Source organism: Callithrix jacchus, chromosome 6 (assembly GCF_049354715.1).
Source record: "Callithrix jacchus isolate 240 chromosome 6, calJac240_pri, whole genome shotgun sequence".
Classification (NCBI taxonomy): domain Eukaryota; kingdom Metazoa; phylum Chordata; class Mammalia; order Primates; family Cebidae; genus Callithrix; species Callithrix jacchus.
Window position 1 is genome coordinate 71,426,419 of NC_133507.1, and position 21,723 is coordinate 71,448,141.

General features: G+C 39.7%; 2 protein-coding genes across 58 annotated transcripts in view; one reads left to right on the forward strand and one right to left on the reverse strand.

Moving 5' to 3' along the window:
- PKP4 (plakophilin 4) overlaps positions 1–13,075 on the reverse strand; it is a 225,113-nt gene extending 212,038 nt beyond the window's left edge. For 32 of the 50 annotated variants that reach the window (XM_078327709.1, XM_078327698.1, XM_078327700.1 and 29 more), the window contains exon 1: positions 11,676–12,084. The gene's annotated coding sequence lies outside the window, so the exon portion shown is untranslated. Of the gene's footprint in view, positions 1–11,675; positions 12,085–12,754 lie in introns of those variants that run through there. The other 18 variants (XM_078327676.1, XM_078327671.1, XM_078327673.1 and 15 more) reach the window with 1 other exon arrangement.
- Positions 12,139–21,723, forward strand: part of CCDC148 (coiled-coil domain containing 148) — a 297,672-nt gene continuing 288,087 nt past the window's right edge. For 3 of the 8 annotated variants that reach the window (XM_078327717.1, XM_078327719.1, XM_054257606.2), the window contains exon 1: positions 13,244–13,559. Coding sequence is in view for 3 of the 8 variants with exons in the window: in XM_078327714.1 (XP_078183840.1) it covers positions 13,230–13,260; positions 13,545–13,559 (46 nt within the window). In the remaining 5 variants the exon portion in view is untranslated. Of the gene's footprint in view, positions 12,276–13,219; positions 13,560–21,723 lie in introns of those variants that run through there. The other 5 variants (XM_078327714.1, XM_078327721.1, XM_078327718.1 and 2 more) reach the window with 3 other exon arrangements.

Consider the following 21,723-nt stretch of genomic DNA (forward strand, 5'->3'; position numbering starts at 1 on the left):
AGAGTTACGTGCAAAGTGATGACAAGGACAGGTGGGAAGGTTGAAATCTGGAGTGGGGCAGAGTAAAGGGCCAGACAAGGCTTCATTAAAGAGGGGTCATTGAGTTAGACCCTGAAGAACAACAACAAGGGCTCACCAGGCAGAGAAGGAAATAATAGATAACTATAGAAAAGCCTTCAGGAAATATACAACTTACTGGGAGGATCATACTTCTGTGAAAGTAAATAGGGCTGAGGTTATATCATTCAAATATAGAAAAAGGATCAAATTCTTAAAACTGCCATATTAAAAAAGGACGTTATTGTATAGCTATATTTTAGAATTGATTGCACAGTCAACACTTACCTTCTCAGCTACGATTTGGGAAGATTGAAGTATTGATAATAAAAATATCAGAATGAAAATAATACTGACCAAGTATAAAGCTCATTAAGTAATCTGATGGTATTTTTAACTGTGAAAATAAACAGATTTGACATTTAAGGTAGAAAAGGCATTAATAAAAACTAATCAAACTATCAATTATGAATAGTTAGCCAGATGCAATTTCAACATATTTCCCTGGCAAAGGTATACACAACAGTCAAACAAAAAGCAGGGATGGGGAGGAGGGGATAAGAAAATCACTTTAGAAAATGTCTTTTCTAGCCAGGTGTGGTGGCTCACGTCTATAATCCCAGCACTTTGGGAGGCCAAGACGGACAGATCACTTGAGGTCAGGAGTTTGAGACCAGCCTGGCCAACATGGTGAAACCCCATCTCTACTCAAAATACAAAAATTTGCTGGGCATGGTAGTGTGCGCCTGTAATCCTAGCTCCTGAGGAGACTAAGACAGGAGACTAGCTTGAACTCAGGAGGCAGAGGATGCAGTGAGCCAAGATCACATCACTGCACTCCAGCCTGGGAGACAAAGCAAGATTCCATCTCAGAAATAAAAATAAAAAAGAAAGAAAAGAAAAGAAAATGTCTTTTCTGGCTAGGCATGGTGGCTCATGCCTATAATCCTAGCACTTTGGGAAGCTGAGGCAGGAGGACTACTTGTGACCAGGGCTTTGAGACCAGTCTGGGCAACATGGCCAGACCTCCTCTCTATGAGAAACAAAAAACAAAATATGAGTCAGGCATGGGAGCACATGCCTGTAGTCCCAGGTACTCAGGAGGCTGAGGTGAGTGGACCCCTTTAACCCAGGAATTTGAGGCTGCAGTGAGTTATAATAGTGCCACCACTGCACTCCAGCCTGGCTGACAGAGTGAGACCCTGTCTCAAAAAAAAAGGAAGAAGAAAAGAAAATGTCTTAAATTTCTTTTCTTCTAGGAATGAAAGAATCCTCACCTTTTAAAGTATCAGGTATGCTTTTGGCTTCAACCTAACAACTGGATTAATTCCAATCACACAGGAGGATACTGTCTTCATTTTACATCCTCACCTTACCTGTTAGCATGGTGCACTAGCAACATTTTTTTTGCAAGAATATTACCTATAATCATATATAGGTGAAATTCTGAAAGAGCCAACATTCATGATTACATTTTAAAATACTGTTACAGGAAATTAAATGTGGCTATCTAAAACAAAATAAAATATTACAAAATCAAACAAATTCTGAAGCCAAGCTACAAAGAACCTTCATAAATTCTACTTAAAATCAATGGGTTTTTGCTAAAAGATAAGGTAAACTTATGGGAAATACTATTTGTAAAACAGTAACAAAAGACAAAAGACTTGATTTTATAAACAAGTTTTTGTAATTTACCAAAGCTATGAATCTAACATAAAATTCTTTATTTTAATTCACAAACATATAGATAAAGATGGCTGGACTACTGAGGTCTCATAATTCAGGGCATAATTTATAAATAAAGCTTTAAAAATTATGATTCAATGCAGCAATGGTATTCCTGGGCATTTCCTCCAGAGAAAAGTATACTTATGCTAACCTGTACACACATATTCATAGCAACTGTATTTGTAATAGCTATAAGTTACAAACAACAGGTGAATGGTTAAACTAACTATGGTACATCCATATTATGGAATATTACTTGGTTATAAAACAGAACAGACTATTGATACGTGCAGCAACCTGGAATATTCTCCAAAGAATTATGCAAAATGGGAAAAAATATCCAAAATTACATACTTTAACATCTATTTATATAATAATTATTTTTTTTGAGACAGAGTTTCACTCTATTTCCCGGGCTGGAGTACAGTGGCACTATCATAACTCATTGCAGCCTCAACCTCCTGGGCTCAAGCACTCCTTCTACCTCAGCTTCCCAAGTATCTGAGACTGCAGACACATGTCACCCCATGCAGCTAATTTTTTAAATGTTTTAAGAGACCTACTCTGGCTGTGCTGACCAGGCTGGTCTTGAACTCTTGGCCTCAAGCAATCCTCATGTCTCAGCCTCTCACAATGCTCAGATGATAGAAGTGACCTACCGTGCTTGCCTTTTTTTTTTTTTAACAGGGTCTCACTCTCTGGCCTAAAATGGAGTGCAGTGGTGAGAACATGGCTCACTGCAGTCTTGCCCTCCCAGGCTCAAGCCATCCTCCCACCTCAGCCTCCAGAGTAGCTACGACTACAGGTGCAAGCCACTAGCATTTAAACTGACAAAACCATAAATGTGATGAACAATGAATGGTTGCCAGAGATTGAGGAGGGGATGAGGACAGGAGAGATAAGCTTCATGGTGATGGAAGTGTTCCGTGTCTTGATTACATCAATGTTAATATCCTGGTTGTGACAGTGTATTATAGTTTTGCAAGACGTTACCATTGGGGAAAATGACCTAAAGGGTAAACAGGATCTTTCTGTATATTTTATCACAGTGATTTGGTTGGGAAAGTAACAACCAAAATGTGTAACAATATTTCTATCTACTATATTAAGGCCAAACAAAGGTTTACTATATCAACTAGGTCAAAACAAGCTATGAAATTTCCTGTTTCATTACTCTTAACATTTATATAATTTTATAGTACCAACAATACCCTTAACATTTCTGTAATATTTCCCCTTTGAAAAACTTCATGTGCTTTAAATTATATCTACTTTTGTCTTCAACTCTTCAGCTGAGTATATAAAGATATTACTAATTCACAAAATGTATGGATACAGAACGTTTGCTCAGTATCACACTTTCAAAGCTTAGCTTAGTCTTGGTGCTTGATGATTGCTTGTTAACAGTATGATAAAGAGCATTATGAAAACTCATCTCACTATGATTACAACCCAGACAATTAAGGTAAATATGAATCAATCTGTTTAAAATCTTCTAATTAATTTCTTTTTTTTTTTTTTTTGAAATAGAGTTTCCTTCTGTCACCCAGGCTGGAGTGCAGTGGTGCAATCTCTGCCCATTGCAACCTCTGCCACCCAGGTTTAAGAGATTCTCCTGCCTCAGCTTCCTGAGTAGCTGGGACTACAGGGGCCCACCACCATATCTGGCTAATTTTTTTTGTATTTTTAGTAGAGACAGGGTTTCACCATGTTCTTCAGGCTGGTCTCAAACTCCTAACCTCAAGCAATCCACCCACCTCAGCCTCCCAAAGTGCTGGAATTACAGGCGTGAGCCACAGTGCCCAGCTGGTAACTCCCTTACTAAGGAATTTGATATAATGAATTATTTATCTAGAAAGTTGTATCGAAAAAGCATTTTTTTAGGCTAAATAGGTTTTTCCTTTGAAAAATGCAGGATGACAGGGTATCAGAGTCTCAGACCAGTTTACAAAAGGACAGAGGATAGGTATTAGGCAGAGACAAGATTATCCAAGAATAGTAGATGAAGGTGTTCAAAACTAGAATTCAAACTCATTCATTCACTTTATGTATACAGAACCACTGGAGGTCAAGATTAAGTCATGTAGAAAGATAAAAGTCCCTGCTGTTGAGTAGCTTAGAGCAGGACTATTTTCCCATGGAACTGATATACTCTAGTTACGCTATAAGACGGGAGATTTATAGATTAATGTTCGTTTTAAACAATATTTTGGAAGATTGACAGTTGCCAATTACTATCTGAATATTTCAGACTGACACTTATTTTTCATCTGTTGACAGTCTGAATTAGACCTTGAACATCTGAGTTGTTTATCACAGGTCTCAGACTAATAATATTAATAGTTCTTGTAAAGTCCAGCCGTATTTTCTGATTCCTTATTCAGTGCCTTTTTTAAACAGACTTACAAACTGACAGTAAGTGAAAAATTCCCATCAGTACATCATTCTGAGATTCAAGGTAAGATTCAATGAAACCATTTATTCTAGTACATGTCACAAGAGATTTTAAAACTTTGTTTATTCATAACAATGAGAGGGAATATTTTCAACACTAAGTTTGGGCTTATAAAGGCACACAAATTACATAGAGAATAAAAGAAAAGCACAAAATACAATAAACCAAAATTCTGTTGTATGAAAAATAAAAATAACTTACTAAAATGGCAGGTCTTAAGGCATAAATTATGTTTTCTCATAAATAATGTACTTTCATTATGATTAATTATTTCACATTGGGTATAATATGGTAAAGTGTTTCAAGATATATACCCTAAACCATCAAGTTCATGATTAAAACTTGTTTTGAAATCTTTAGGGCAGACTTTTCCCGAAAAAAGCTAATGAGAGTGGTTTATGCTTATCTCTAGAATCAGGTAATTTATTAGGTAATACACAACTAAGCAAGTAGAAGTATAAACTAAAACCTAGTTATTTCAAAGCTCATCTTTAATACTTATGAAACAATTTTACATGTTTATTTATATACCAACATTTCTAGGACAATCTTCTCTACCTCATGTTCTTATCTCTCTCAACCAGACTGTGAAATGTATCATGGATTTCTTAAAGACCGAGACTCCAGTTACTGAATCTAACACAGACAGTAAGTATCCCTGGGGGAAGTCATCTTTTTGGCCACGAGGCCTATCAGAGTCTGATATGGAGCAAGGGACTAAAAAATGTTGGTTAAAATCAACTAAAATGAAGCATTTCAAATAAGTAGTATCTTTTTAAATAAGTATCCACAATACCTCACACACAGTAGGACTCCAACAAATATCTAAAGCACTAATTGTCTACAGCCCCCTCACCTGCACCCCTAGTGGTATACAGGAATAAAGTGATCTTTAACTAGATCAATCAGTTCCCTGTTTCCCACCCATCCCAGGATACAGGTGTCAGAACACATGATCCACTTCACTCCAAAGTGGTAAATAATGGTTTCCGTTTTATATGAGTGTTTACAATTCACATGAAGGTATGGAAACAGCAGCCTGTTCTTCAAGGGTTTACTCTAATCATGACATTGACAATCCATTTAATATTGCATATAATATTAGTATAATTAATGCTTTCCTTTGCAAATAATGTCCTTATTGCATCAGCAAAGGGAAAGAGCTATCCTCAATATTTTTAAACAATTGTTTTACAGATGTATACATACTAGAGTTCTGAAGGGACGTTTTTTTCTCCACAAAGGAGAACAGGGTCTAGGAGAAACTTTCATCACTTAGTTTTTAAATTACTTTTTATAGAAGAGCACAATCCAAGTAAAAAATTACCCTCATGAAATCTGCCACAATTTCTGTACACTGGTAGACTGTCTATATGTAAAAATTAGAGTTGAATGAAAAGTACCTATATTCTATGAGATATGGATTAGCAAGTTCCTTATTAACCTAAAGTATTCACACAAAATGTTTTCAGAGGAGCAACTCTGAGTCAGTTAACTTTTCTGAGGACAAATTAAACCATTTGAGCAAATGAGAAGTGGATCTTTCTCATTGTAACAAGAATAGTCCCTTCCAGTCACCATCCTAAATCCCCTTTCTTATTTCTGTCCAACTTCTAGGAAAATATAGTCTCAATCAGAGATAATGCCTCCAATGTGCACAGGGGACTGGTTGTAGACAAATGAGTCCCAGAAGGCAGGGCTGTGACAGACTGCAGGATGTGCAGTGCCATACAGGCTCACTGCTCAGCTCCTGCCCCGAGGAACCCCAAGGATCCTCACTCCTGGAGCACTTCACACTTCCAGTGCATAAGACACTGAGCCACTGTCTCTGCCAGGAAGGGGTCACTGGTTTGTCTGGCTGTAACACTTAACATTTTCAGGAGCTGAAAATTTCAAGTATACAACTTCAATTTTCTCTCCTTATCCCAGAGGGTAAAACTGTCATAAATCCTTGGGAAGACAGCACATTCTTGCTGACAAAAAAATGTAACAGCTTGATGTTCTAACAGTTGCAAAATTTAAGTACTAAAAGGACTTTAGAAGCATCTAGGTCAACTCCCTCATTTTATAGACAGGAAAACTAAAGCCCACAGGAGTTAAATGACTTGCTCAAGGGACACACACCTGCATAGTGGCAAAGCCAAGACTTGAACTAGAGCCTTCTGATACCTACTAAACCACTGTCTGTTGCATCGTTCAAATCTTCTTCCTCTTTTCTAACCTTTCTTGATTTGGCAGTCTCCTGCTGATTTCAAATATTCATTCTTTTTTCAAGTGTCATCACTTTAAGACAGAAAAGGCAACTTAAAGAGTTAATTTACAAGCAGCATTTGGGCAAATGGTGTTAAATGATGAACACTTTATAACGCTTTATTCATGTACTGACTAGTAAAGACATTTTAAAAAATGACTACTACCTGGGATTACAAATGCTATAATTGTATACATTCTCCTATACTTGTTGGTTAGTGGTGGTTAATGCCTCTCTAAGTATTGCCTACTACAAGAAGCTGCAACTTCCCTACTTAAAAATGCCCTTAATTACTGTGCTGGATTCTCTTTCTTACAGACAATGTCCTGCAAACTATCAAGCTCATAATGGTTTCTCTTCAGCAATTTATTTCTTGCCTGAAATATCCTGTTGAAATCCATAATCATTTTGACAAAGCCCACACAGAAAGCAAGCCAATAATTTGCCTGGCATTTGGTAAATGCTGCAGAAACCATCATAAAGCACCACAATGTAAAAATAATGATTTAAATGTATTAGGTGCTGGCTCTGAGCCAGGTTCTGTTGTAAGCACTTTACACATATTAATTCATTTAATCTCCACAACCACCATATGAAGTAGGTACTTTTATCACTCCATTCTACAGATGAGCAAAACGAGGACCGTAGAGATTATAGAATCTGCCAGGTTACACAGCTAGCAAGTTGTAGTGCCAGAATTGGACCCTGATAGTAAGGCTGTTAACCATGACACCTCACTACCTTAATGACACTTCATGAGCCTTACTGAGTGTGAAGGTGAAATCCCAAGCACTTTTCCCTAGGCTCATGAAGTGTCATTAAGGTAAATCCATATGTAATCTTGGACTGGGGTAGAGGCAGACTGCAAGCCTTTGAAAACATGTGCTTTATCCCTTCCCTCCCCTCACTTCCTAAAATGATAATGTTTTAAAACAAAACAAAACAATTAAAAATGAATGTGAAGAAGGTTCAAAATTCTCAAAAGAGAAATTCAACTTCCTTGTTGCTATGATTTGAGTTACAAGGGGGAACAGGGCTGATTATGTTTATTCATGCTTGGAAAAGTTTTTTTTGTTTCTGTTTTCTAAAAAAAATTTAAAAAACCACTGTGAACTTCAGGAATCTTGAGCTAAAATGTAACTTAGATCAACATAATCCAAACTCTGTATTTTTAAAGAGGAAGCTATCATCCAAATGTTAAATGGTTTGTCAAGGTAATAGGATTTAGTGCCAGATCTCCTAACTTCTGATTTGGGGTGCTTTTTACCTCCCTCATGCTTGCAATTTAAGACATGGCTTGCAATGGGCAAAAATTTCAGATACCACTTAGCCAGTGTTTGAAAAGTCTATTTGTAAACCGACTGTGGGTTTCTATGAAAAATTGCATTCCAAGTTTCGGGCCAGGCCCCCTAAGCCTGCCTAGTACACTGATAACCTCATTTCGAATACACATTTTCCCTAACTTTCATATATAATATGATTTTTGTGTCAAACCCCACACCTGTTTCAAATTCAACCTGGAATACTGGACACCAATGTCTACAATTTATGTACATGGCCACAGGCCACAAGGAGCTTCTTCTGCCTCTACAGGCAGACAGATATGGTGGTAGCCTAATGTGTGTGTGCTGTGTGGGGCTGGGGAGGTAGTGTAGAGGCACAGATGAAGGAAGAGTAGTACTAACACCACTGAACAGTTGCAACTCACCAAATTTATATTTAATAGAGAGGAAACTATGGAAGTCAAACACGCCTCAGATGTCAAAGAAAGGTGTTTCCTCTGGCCCCCTCCCTCCCTACCCTACATTTGAGTTCTGGATTTTGTGAGGACTGTATCATTCCGTATCTAGCTACCTGGACTGGCACCCACCCAATCACCAGGCATTATTCCGTTCATGACAAATGTTTTGCGATCATGTGACTTACAGTAATTCACACTTCCATATTTTAATTTATATATTTAGTAGTAATAAAATCTCACAATCCAATCCCTAATATTTTATCAGCTGCAATGAATCATATATGTGAGTCATAATTAACTATAATGTTATCAAGACTATGAATAATAAAATGATCAGTGATTTAGCCAACATTTATTGGTATATAAAATAAAAGTAAATCTAAATTATGAAAAGGAAAAACAACAGGTCAACGATAAAAAAAAAAGTCTGCAACAGTCCCAAGTTTAATTGAAGAGCACCATCATGTAACATTTCCAGTTTAGTAATGGTAACACAGCCCACCCTAAATTAAGATAATTTCACTGAATTATTAAAGTGACAATGTAAGAAATATTTGAATGTTGTGCAACTTCTTAACTGAAACCAGCAAGTACATCAATTACCATGCTTGGCTACTAAGGGCCTGATTATCTTACCCTGAAATAACCCTATTATTTCTTACCACTGAGCATCAAACTGACCTGCTGACTGCTATCATCACTTCCATGGATGTAAGAATGAAACCTTACATCCATGTATTTTAAAAGTTTTCCTTCTTTTCTCTATTTGCAGCTGTCTGTAGTATTGTCTGGCAGTGAAACAGTTACTTAATTCTCCAAACATACCTAGTCCACTGGTGTTACGTTTCAGAGTCTTCCCCCTTCAGTGCAGGAAGGGCACTACAGAATCATTTAACACATAGAAGGAGTAATTATCTCCCTGTACACTTTAAGATGTGAAGGCAAACTTCCCAAACTGACGTACAATTCCATAGGTGTTTATGCCCTAAAATAACCCTAGAGTAACCTCTACTTTATCTTCCATTTAAGAATGAAGATAGGATGTCCATTTTAGAGTTAAGCAAGGTAGGGAATTACTGCTTGATTGAAATAGAAAAAAAAATTTTTTTTTAAACACATTAGATTACAAAGCTTTCTCAAAATACCTTAATATTTCAAAAGAGTCAGATAAGAGGCTAGACTTACCTGATGGTTGGCATCAGCCAGGGTATGAATACCATTTAAATTCATCCCTGGGTAAAAGCATGGAAATTACTCAAAATTTTAAAAAATTTAGGCCAAAAATTGTCAATAATTGAATTTTTTTAAATTAATCTAAGTGAATGTCAAATTTTTACGTTAAATTTGCTTTGTCTATCTACAAGAAAATAAAGAAAACTGCAATTCTGATTTAACATAAACCTAATCCAAATACTCAAGGTCATACAAGTACTAAAGTTTTTATTAAACTGAATTTGGTAATACTTTCCTTCAATTAATATTATGTCAGAACTAGTCACAAAATTAGATTTGATTTTTTTAGCTTATAAATGCATTATTGCTGCAATAATGTATATAATTTTATTTTCTAGTTGCATACTAGCTACCCCTAGTTTCTTCTTCCCTTGTTTTCCATCAATGCTCTCCGTTCCCTTATCTCCCTCCAAAAACAATATAACCAAAAATTAAAATAATTGGAAAATTAGCTTCCCCAAATTAGACTCTTCAGTATAATATATAAGACACCAGATGCAGCACCCTCTCCTTACATAATAGTAGGGGGTGGGGAGGGAATGCACTTTGGTCAAAATACAATTTTGGTTATTTTCAATTGTGAAGGATCACCAGTTGAAAAACTTCCTCTCTTCGTATACCTATAACAAATAGAAAGCATTTCTAACTGAAAGCTTACCTTTACCTGAAGCAGGCAAAACTATTTGCACAGCCAATCGTGTGTGTGTGTGTGTGTGTGTGTGTGTGTGAGATCTATATATCTGAACAGAGTTTTCGGTTTCTAATGAGGCAGAGAAACTGAATTTGCTTATACTTCCTAATCTTGACATCAAGTCAAATAAGCACAGGTTAAGCATGGGTTAAACTCTGCTGTAATATGATATTGTTACATAATAAAAGTTTCCTGTTGGCATTTACAAACACCTCCCAATATCCTCCACATGCTAGTGGACACAAATTAAACCTCTAATTAGAAGATTCACTGATTATGCACATAGCTGAAAAACAACGTAGCAATCAAAAGATAAACCTTTCAGAGTGCAAAGTATTTTTTTTTTTTCTATTTTTTCCTTTCTGTTGAGTCCTTAACTAAAGGCTCCTATTTAATACTTTTCAATGTCCTTGATCTAGACAAAGTAGGTGTTGGAAGACAGCTGATTGGTCATACAACTGACTTATTTTACCGAAACTGCTACAAAATAACCAGGTGCAAAGAGATTTATCATAAATGCAACCTCCAAAGCAAATTGTATCAAATAAAAACACACATAGGATGCTTTTCAACACCCAGAAACACTTATTTCAGACATTAGTTGTTCTCATTCTCATGTTGCCATTTTCCATAACTGTTTCACAGACATCAAAACGAAGATACTCCTACAGCAATATACTGCATTCAAGAAGGGAAGCATTCTTCTACTTTCTCTTTTAAAATAAAAAGAATCTAAGCTCAATTCTAGCGAACCATTTTCTGTCAAAAATTTCCTTTCCTGTATTGAGAAAAACAAAATTTGACCAAAATGCATACTAACCATCATCGATTTTACACGTAAATAATTACTATTCTTTAAAAGTTGTAGGGCAGCATTTCTTTTAGTCAAACTCAGTAACAAAGAGAACTAAAACCTCCACTCATAAATTACATCTTGAAATACACATGATTGTGGTGTTCCCGTGTTACTTTCAATGGTAACTGACACACCCCGAATTTAACTGTACCAGACAGTTCTATCTGTCCCATCGCTGACCAAACACTGCTTCTCTGTTTCTATTCATTATGTATTATACGAGGTCTAAACAGCCCAGTATGACAAGGAAAAAAAATTACACTTCTTAGGACACCGAAGTGATGCATTCAAGATCTTTCTTGCAGTACATGGCCATCCATTAGCACAGTCATTTTCTGGTATAGCTAAAATATGTTGGCTGCAAGCTCATTACTCTCAAGAACCTTCAGGCCCCCTATTCCTGCTGGTTTTCAGAAAACCCTAGTAAAAACCAGGCACTATCTAATCCTTGCACACCAAACTTGCAAACAGGCTGTGCAATGATCAATAACCTTGGCTACACAGTCATCGGCCCCAAATTCACGGTCCTGAAGACCAATGCAGCAAAAACCCAGACGAAAGGCTAGCTGGAGCCCAAAAGAACTACCGTGCTTTCCCTCCGCCACCCTCTCTGCCGCAAGGAGGGAAGCAATGGGAGGAGAAGAGTGGAATGAGGCTCACCAGCTCTGAAGATGCTCCGGTGACCTCTGGCTGCGCGGCGAGAGCTGGGGAGGAAAGGCGCTAGTGTAGCCGCGGAGGGCCGTGTGGACTCAGCCCCTGGTGCATTCCTCGCATTCCTGCACAATCTGTCGCCAGCCCAGGAGCCGGCAGCGCGCGTCCCCCGCTGTACACACACACCTGACTACCGCTGCGCCCCGAGCGGCCACAGCCGCCGCGGCGCCTCCACTGCCTGCGCTCGCGGTTTGTCGCACTCAGCCAATACGCAGCCAAATCCCGGCCCCGCCGCTCGCTCTCCGGGTAGCGGTCCAGGGGAGAGGGCCGGCTGCCTCGGAGGCGGGCGGGGATACCAATCCACCAGGGGGGTGCCCCGGCTCCGCTTCAACTCCTGGCAGGGAGAGGAGGAAGAGGCGGCGCAGGAGGGCAGCGGCGAGGCTAGGGGCTGGGGATCCGAGAGGGGTGGAGCGTGAAAATCGGCGGCCAGCAGAGAGGGACGCACTGGGCAGAGGGGGTGGGCAGGACCGACTAGGAGTGCAGGACTTCGGGGGCAAACGCAAGAGCGCGCCGGCAGCATGGGCGTGGAAAGGCGGGAAAGGGGCCAAGGTACAGGATCTGGGGCTGGAAGGACAGACCGCTGGTCTCGAGGGCTGGGGAGGGCGGGCGCCCCGGGGTGTCGGGGGCGCAGGGCGGCACGCCGGGCGGGCGGCAGCGGGGAAGCCGCCGCGAGGGCGTCCAGCAGGGCTCCGCGCGGAGCTCAAGTTCGGGGCTGGGGGCTCCAAATCCGTAGAGCCCAGCGTGGAGAGGGGTCCTGCGCGGCTCGTAAGGGAGATCGAGGAGAGGAATCGCCGGAAAAAGCAAATGGAGGGTGAAACTTGTGTGCCTGCCGGGGGGAGGGGAGCAGCAGGCGAGTGCGGGCAGGAACACGAGGCGGGGCAGGAAAGCCGCCGAGGCGCTGGGGACGGGGCAGCGGGAGGGAGGCGCCGGCCTCCGGCGCGCAGGTCCCGGCCCCGGCGCATGTTCGGCAGGGCCGAGGGTCTCAACGGCAGGGGTCTCCGCGCCCTCCCGCGAGCCCACACACTTACTTTCCAGCTTAGGCAGCGGCCGTCGTCGCTCCAGGAATCACAGACATCGGCGCCGAGGGGTCGCCGCTGCGGCACCCGAAAAAAATTAAAAAAGTGCCGCGGCCGCGCGGCTGCCCGCCCCTCCCTCCCCCACCCGCCCCCTCCCCCGGAGCGGCTATCCCACCACCCCCGGCGGCGGCGGTGGCCAACTTGCCCCTCTACCCTTTGCCCATGGTGCCGCCTCCGCGGCCGGCGTCGACGCGGACTCAGTCCCGGAGCCCCCTCTACTGCCCAGAGGCCGCCGCCACCGCCGCCCGCCCCGCCGCCAGCCCGCCCGGCCAGACCCGGGCTCCCGGGAACGTCAGCACGCCGCCGTCCCCGGGCCTGCTTCCGCTACCCCATTGGCCAGAAGGAGAGGGCTGGTCCTCCCCATTGGCCCGGCCCTCATATTGAACGGACCAATAGGAGCTGCGGTTTCAGGTCGCCATAGAGACCGATGCTGTTCAGCGCGAGAGGGCCTGGAGAAGGTGGGTGTGAGGATGAGGGTGTCTCAAGTCGCGGGCGCGGGAGGGGGTGGCGGAGAGGAGGACAGGGAGATTCCCCAGTGCTGGCTCTGAAATCTGGGGCAGGTTTCACTTTGCCTTCCTGCCAGCCCCAACTGTGCCTGGAAGGGTTTGTCCCTGGCATCAAAGGTAGGAACAGCTGAGCCCTTAGACGTACCCCTGACAGTGAGAGCCAGGAGTGGGCGTTTCACTTTTCCTGCGTTTGGGGAGCCCCTGAGGCTAGGCTCTGACCTTTGACGTTTGTGCAGCTGCTGCTTCTCTAGGTGAGTTGCACCCCATCCCTTCCATCGCTCCTTCCTCCTGACGTCACTGAGCCACTTGAATCCTACTTGGGCTTGTTCTCCGCAACCACTCCCCCTTTCCTGTCTTGTTTCAACGTTTTGGGTCTTCAAACTCATATCCCTTCTCAAAGAAGACTCAAAGAGGATTTCCTTTGATGATATTTTGGTAAGGGAGAAGGTGACGGATTGTATGATAGATGCCAAAGCGTCACCACATAAGATAGCCTGTTCCCTGATTCTCAAAGCAAACCTCTAATCTTCCCGTGGGCAGATATCTATTAAACACATCTGTGTGTACATCCTGCACTACGAGCTTGACAGGTGCATGTTCTTTCACTTGAGGGGTTACAGGCTTGATAAAGAGACAGGAAACAGAAACAATCCTTTATGCCTTCTGATGATTTCACGAAAGAGTAAGAGAAATGGATTACAGTTGATGGATTTTGTTTTCTATTTTCCAGTTCTCTTTAAATTTGATATAGAAATCACCTGAGGCATGAAAATCAGTACACACAAAAATCTTGAGCTTTAATAATGTCTTCTACTTTCATTTAAAATAATCTTGTGCTAGTTTGTCAATACTAATTTTTTGTCAATAAATTTTATATTTAGATACCACCTTCTTAAAGTGAAATTTCATGAACATATTAGGCTTTAAAATATGATATTGCTCTAGCCTATAACCACCGATATTCTTATGTTCCTTTTTTTGGTCATTTTACTATTTTTCAACTAATCTTTTTAGTAAGGAGACTATGTACATATTACTGCACCTCACATTGGAGGGACCATGTTGTGTGAAAAAGCTGATAGGATTTTGAAAATTACAAATAATTTGTTGAGAGAAACAGATTAATGTGTGTGCAAGTTGCATATGTCTAAGTATTCTTCTGAATTTTAAGTTGGGTGATATGCTTTGCTACTGGTTTTTATCTTACTGTAATTGAAGATTATAAAGATGTAACCTAAGAAATGTTAATATGGTGCCTTGATTGGAAAAAAAAAATCTCTCCACATTTGTGGTAAAATTTCAACTTAGTTGACAATCCTACTCAGAGTTGGACTGTGGAACAAAACAGGTGAACATGTGAATGTTCCCTCTAAATATTTTCAGAATTGGGAAGGGATCAGCAGAGGCCAGGAAGTGTTGTGTCATGCCTGGCTATATGAAAATAGGCTGTTTTTGACTTCTTCTGGCTTTTTAATATGTGAGTTTGTTTATAGAACAGAAAAAGTAAAATGCAAATTGTTATATGACATATGTTTAATAATAAGATACCAATGATTTTGCTTTTTTAAAAATTTCAGTCACATCGAATGAATGGAAAATGTGTCTAATGGAAAGAAAAATGGGTCTTTTCTTTTTTCTTGCCTTAGGCTAGCATAGAAAGAAGGAGAAAAAAGCTCATTTTATTATTACTCCAATAGTCTTTTGTATGTTTTTCTCAGATGATTATTTTGACATTGTAGATTTCATGTTTGTCATAATTAAATTGTTACTAAAAATCCACCATGAATATGTCCTCTGAAATAAGTTGTCACTCAACATTAATTATTTTCTTTATTTTTGTATTTAGTTGAAAGCTTTCTTTTCAACTTGCTCCTGCACTACTAAGCATTGCTAGATAAGGTTAAATGATCACTTCATTCCTCTTAAAGTTCATGCTATTCAAACTTGGCTGGTCTTCACTGATTCTCAATTCCTTTCCTCATCAGGAGGATGATTATCCAGAACACTTATCCGGGAACATTATCTGGGCCACTTCCAAACGTGTCCTATGTCTGATCTCCTCAAGCCCCCACTTTATGTGGTTTTCCTCCACTTCTGCAAAATGATCTTGCCTCATACTCTAATGAAGGATCCACCATGAGGTTCCTCAACTTAACTTTCCTAAACCTCAGTCTCAGTTTTTATACATCTTCACCTCTTTCAGTCCTGGTTGAGTAGGGGTATCCACATTTCTCTTCAAAGCTCATACTCCACATATGCTCCTAAACATGAACCATCTTCTCTCTACCAGGATTTTGCTCTAGTAATTATAATTTCTTTCTTAGACGATGTGTTATACCCTCACCTCTGATGATTTTTCCTAAACCTTCCAAATATCTGGCCTTTGGCAAAACCACCTTCCTTCTACCCTACCACAATCTCCATCTTCTTGCCTTTCTTTTCACCAATAAACTGTCTGAAGGGAATTTCTTGACGTTTCTACTTTTTCACCAATGTTTTGGCTCTTGAATACAACTGAAATGATCTTGATGATTTTGCTCTTTCTCCTCAAAATCGTAGCTTATTTTGCCAATTAAGTTCTCTCCTACAAAAATGTCCTTTACTTCCAAGTTGCAATGGCCCAATTCCAGATTTCCAGTGAAGGAGTGAAACCATTGTCACTTAGCCTGAGGATCCACAGAAATGCAAATGACTGGCTTGAGAAGAGGATGATTTAAACTACTAGCCTGGTCACCTTGGGGAAAGTGCTGGAAAGTAGGGGTGGGAAGAGGGCCTGTGCTCCAGCTGACACTCGGGTTGAGGGCAAGGTTAGAATATTAAGAGGTTTGATGACTCCACCCTGAAGAACAAAAGTAAACAGCAGAAATCCAAACAACTTTCAATTACCAGCTCAGAAAGAAGTCAACCTGAAACTTTTAAGATTATGAAAACTCTGTAACTTTCCAATGTTTGTTATTTTCATATTCTCCCATAAAGATTAGTGGTAAATTCCCTAAGAAGCATAGCAGAGGCAGCAAGGAATAGGAGGAAGCAGGAAAACTGAGTCTCTTCTCATACTTGGGAGGTGAAGATAAAAATCTTCAGAAAGTATACCAATACTGATAGTTTGGGGTTTTATTTCTAAAGAGGAATGTTAAAACAAGTAGGTGGCAAAGGAGGAAAAGAGAGTAGTGGAATAAGCGGGGCCTGAGGAGGGTTACTAGGGCTTAGTAATAGTTCCGCTCTGTTGGCTCTGGTGGTTTCAGAATTGGCTGAACTCCACCCCAGTGTCATTCTCTTAATATATTTGTACAAATTCTCCCGTGGCTCAGCCTAATAATCACCTGTAAAAACTTTTGGAAAGTTTCCTGGCCCTCCCCCTTCTTGAGAGGGTGAGTTCTGCCTTACTGTATTGTTGTGACCCTTCACACTCCATATCCCATGGTGCGGTTATTTTTGTGTGAGCCTTTTCCCCTAGAGGATAGGATCCACATCATGGTCATGACTGTGTCCCTCACTGCCTTAAACTACTGAAGCACCTGCCAGTATTTATTAATTTGCTTAATTCTTGGAGAAACCTGACTTTGAACAATAAAAAATTGAAATCAGACTGTTGGGAGAGAATTAGGAAAAGATGGGATTAGCTGTTCAATGTAGAAAAATCAGATAAAGTATGATAGAACTGAATAGAGGTTTTGAAACTCAGCTTTGCTAAGCAATTAAAAAAGGGTTACTTTTTTTGGTATATGAAACTTCTAGGTTGTTCTACCTCTTGGAAAACAATGGGGTCATGGGATTTTAATAACTTTATAAAATCAGAATGGTGACAAACATCTGGTATGTGTAATAAACATGATTCCTAGTGCCTATATCCACAGTCCTTGAAGGAGGCAGCCCTTCACATCTCCTAACAATGCATCTGACATGGCATCAGCCCCTGTGGAGACCTGACTCATGTAGTCAATCTATTGCCTGACCATTGACTCCTACTGGTTGGTAATGATGCCAATCAGATTCTTTTCCTGGGAATTTGAAATTGAGAGATAAAGTGAACCAGAGAGAGCAGCTGTCTTAGTCCTGATGTTTTCTGGGTTCCTATTGAAGGGGCCACAATATGCCTTCCCCAAAATGTGCCATTTTGGCATAAGGATTATTTTGAGTTGAAAGCAATTGAGAAATAGGAGATATGAGAAAAACTATTTTCCCTCCTGCTTTTCTGTCTAAAAGTAGGCCATGAATTTCCATTTGTAAAGCTGTCTCCCTCTCTAATACCAGGAAAGGATCTACTTGGATATAACTCTTATTACTGGAGAGGACACTTATGCACATAACAAACCTTACTAAACAACCCTTATTTATGTTACATTTCCCAGCATCTTTCCATAACTTCCCTCACTGCCCGTATTCTCCACAAGAAGCCCCATATCCCTTTTCCTTTGTGTAGCCTCTCCTCCACATTTAATCACTTCTGTTGAGATGGTATATGTCCAAAATTCTAATTGCCTCCTTGAGTTACATTTCTTTGTGAAGCCTTTTTTGTACATATGTAGTTAAATGTTTTTCTTCTCTTGTCAGTCTGTCTTTTATCAGTTTAATTCTCAGACATTGAACCTAGGAAAATAGAGGAAAAGTGTTTTTCCTTCTGTACGCTATTCTTCTCATAAGGTCACACTTAAATAAACTTATTTTCTTACTGTTTTGTGAGATTTTTGTTTTCTGTGATCATCCCTACTCCATTCTTTTCCTTGTTTGCCTTTAGTGAGTCCCTGTTGCTTGCTATCCAAGGCTTCATTTACAAATCATGCAAATATTTTACAACAGAAGAAAACAGATACTATGACTTGTTGGACTATGAAGAGTAACAGCCTATTTTTTTTTAATAAGCAAGTAATAGAAAATGAATTACCTATGTAGTATCAAATTATTGATTTTTTACCCAAATACTGAGTTGGGTGAAAGAATTTTTTTTTAGTGCAGTGTCTCTACCCTCGACTCTTCCACGTCAAAGCCCTATATTCCTCAATTATCAATTTTCATCCTTTGAAGTGGGAGATATGAGAAGAACTTTGAGAAAATTAGTGATATAATTGTTTTTTAAGGATAGAATCATTTTGCAACATCACTGGTGTGGGAAGAAAATATTGGAACCTGTATTTCTATTGTATATTTTAGGAATCAGGCTAGAAAATAAAAATAATTTATCAGAGACATCAGTGGTTGTACAATGCAGGAGAACCAGATTCTGATGTTTAAGTTCCAGCAATTTAAAAATTCCTCAGGAGAAAAATCAGATATCATCCAAAATTGCTACAATATTTTATTTAAAATATTGAATTCTCAAGAAAAAATTGAGACATGCATAAAAACAGGAAAATGTGACTGAAATTCAGGAAAATAATCAGCCATTAGATACTCTAAGTGGCCCCACTTGTTGGATTTGGTAGACAACTAATTCAAAACAGCTAGTGTATGCATATTTTAAAACTTAAAAAGTGACTCAACAGATAAGGACTATAAATAGCAAAATAGAAACAATGAAAAAGAATCAAATGAAAATTTTTAGAGCCGAAAAATATAACAATTTAAAATTCTTCTATATGGGTTCCATAGCAACTCTGTGATGGCAGAACAAAAAATCAGTGAACTTAAAGACTGACTAATAGAAACTATCCAACTTAAAGAATAGAAGAAAGATTGAAGAAAAATGAACAAAGTTGCTGGAATTTGTGGGACAGAATCAGAGTATATCAATTTATTCTGGGAGCTCCAGAAGGAAAGGAGGGACAGAAGGGTATAGAAAAAATATTTTTAAAAGCCATGTTCTAAAATTTCTTGACTCTGTTTAAAATCTTAATCCAGCCTGGGATGGTGGCTCATGCCTGTAATCCCAGCATTTTGGGAGGCCAAGGCAGGCGGATCACAGGGTCAAGAGATTAAGGCCATCCTGGCCAACATGGTGAAACCCTGTCTCTGCTAAAAATACAAAAATTCACTGGGCATGGTGGCCCACGCCTATAGTCCTAGCTACTCCAGAGACTGAGGCAGGAGAATCACTTGAACCCAGGAGGCAGAGGTTGCAGTGAGCCGAGATCATGCCACTGCACTCGAACCTGACAACAGAGTGAGACTCCGTATCAAAAAAAAAGAAAAAACAAAAAAAACTTAATTCACACGCCAAAGAAACTCAGCAAACCCCAAGTAGAATAAACATAAAGAGATCCACAACTAGATATGTCTTAGCCTGCTGAAAGACAGAGACAAGAAAATTTTGAGGCAGCAAGAAAATAACTCATTTATACAAGGGAATCACAGTAAAATCAACAGCTGACCTCTCATTAAAAACAAAAGAAACTAGAGGGTAGTAAAAGGACATAGTCAAAGTGTTAAAAGAAAAAACCTGTCAATCAAGAACTCTATGTCTAGCAAAACTGTTCTGCAAAATGAAGGTGACACTTACCATAAGTCAACCTATGTTGGAAGTGTGCTAATTGCTGACAGAACCCATATAGCCAGCAGCTTTGTGAAAAGCTTAAGTAAAGAAGGTTATCAGACAGATGCAGGGCACCTGGCAAGTCAACCATCATCTCCAGTTGGAAAGTAGCTCTTCACTCAGTGCTAACACTGGAACATCAAATGACAACCACACTAGAGGGCTGTTGTAAAATGCTAAGTCTGAAGTTCTCTTGAAATAAATCTCAGAAAATATGACCTCATTATTTCCTTAACTTCAGAGCTCTTTGTCTGCTCCATAGAGGTAGAAAGAAGCTTATTAGAGCAACAGGGGAGAAAAAATAAATCATTCACAAGATATCTGCCCCCACTCTATCCTTCAACCATGATGCCTGGCCCTTTACATCCCTGGGCCACAGTTTTGTTGTTGTTGTTGTTTTCTGTGCATCTCGGGTTGGATCAGAAGAGCAAGACAACAGTACCTGCTAATACATCATCTTTTCAGAACCTGCCACATGTCTGTGTAGTTTAGTGAATTTTTTAAATTAAAAAAAAATGAAGATGACAATATATGCCAGAAAAAAAGCAAGTGACAAGATCCAACACCAATTCATGGTAAAATGCTCAACATATTAGCAATAGAAGGTAACTTTGTCAGTGTGATAAAGTGCATCTATGAATTCCAACAGATAACAACATATTTATGCTGAAAGACTCTATGCTTTCCTTCTGAGAGTAAAGTATATGGCCATACCACCTTGAACATACATGATGTCTGATCTCAGAAAGTAAGGAGGGGTCGGGCGTGGTGGCTTACACCTATAATCCCAGCACTTTGGGAGGCTGGAGCGGGCAGATCACGTGAGGTCAGGAGTTCAAGACCAGCCTGGCCAAGATGACAAAATGCCATCTCTACTAAAAATACAAATATAAGCTGGGTGTGGTGGTGGGTACCTGTAGAGCCAAGATCGTGCCACTGCACTCCAGCCTGGGTGATACAGCAAGACTCCATCTCAAAAAAAAAAAGAGATAAAGAAAAAGAAACCAAGGAGGGACGGAGCTCATTAGTACTTGGATAAGAGAATAATAAGGATGTCCACTATCATCTTTTCTATTTAATGTTTTCCTGGAGGTTCTAGCTAGTGTAGGAAAGAAAAATAAATCAAAGGCATATCGATGGGAAAGGAAAAAGTAAAGCTATCTTTATTTACAGATTAGTGGATCTTATATATAAAAAATCCTACTAGAACCTAACAAATGAATTTAACAAGGTCACAAAATACAAATCAATATATAGAAAGCAGTTATATTTTTATATGCTAGGAACTAGGAATCTGAAAATGAATTTTAGAAAACCAGTTAACATGAGAAAGAAGAAAATATTTAAGAATAAATTTTAGAAAACAAGTATAAGACCTCTGATCTATAGATTAGATGTCATCTCTTTAATAGCTTAGCAAGCATTTTAATAGGCTTTAGAAGTCCCCTTTAAAATGGAAATACAGGGCGGGTGCAGTGGCTCATGGCTGTAATCCCTGTGCTTTGAGAGACTGAAGTGAGTGGATTGCTTAAGCTCAGGAGTTGAAGACCAGACTGGGCAACATGGCAAAAACCCATCTCTACCAAAAATACAAAATTTAGCTAGGCATGGTGGCTTACACCTGTGGTCCCAGCTCCTCAGGAGGCTAAGGTGGGAGGATGGCTGGATCCCGCTAAGTCAAGGCTGCAGTGAGCTGTGATCATACCACTGAACTCCAGCCTGGGTAACAGAATGAGATCCCATCTCAAAAATGAATAAAAAAATAAATACATAAAAATGAATAAAATGGAAAGACATATCAAAAACAATCCTGTAAAAAAAGATAATGATTGCAATGCTAATTTTAAAACTTATAAAGCTACAATAATAGGATGTAATATTGGCATAATGATAACACTTAGATCAATGATATAGCAGGTACAGAAATTAATATGTTTACAATCAGT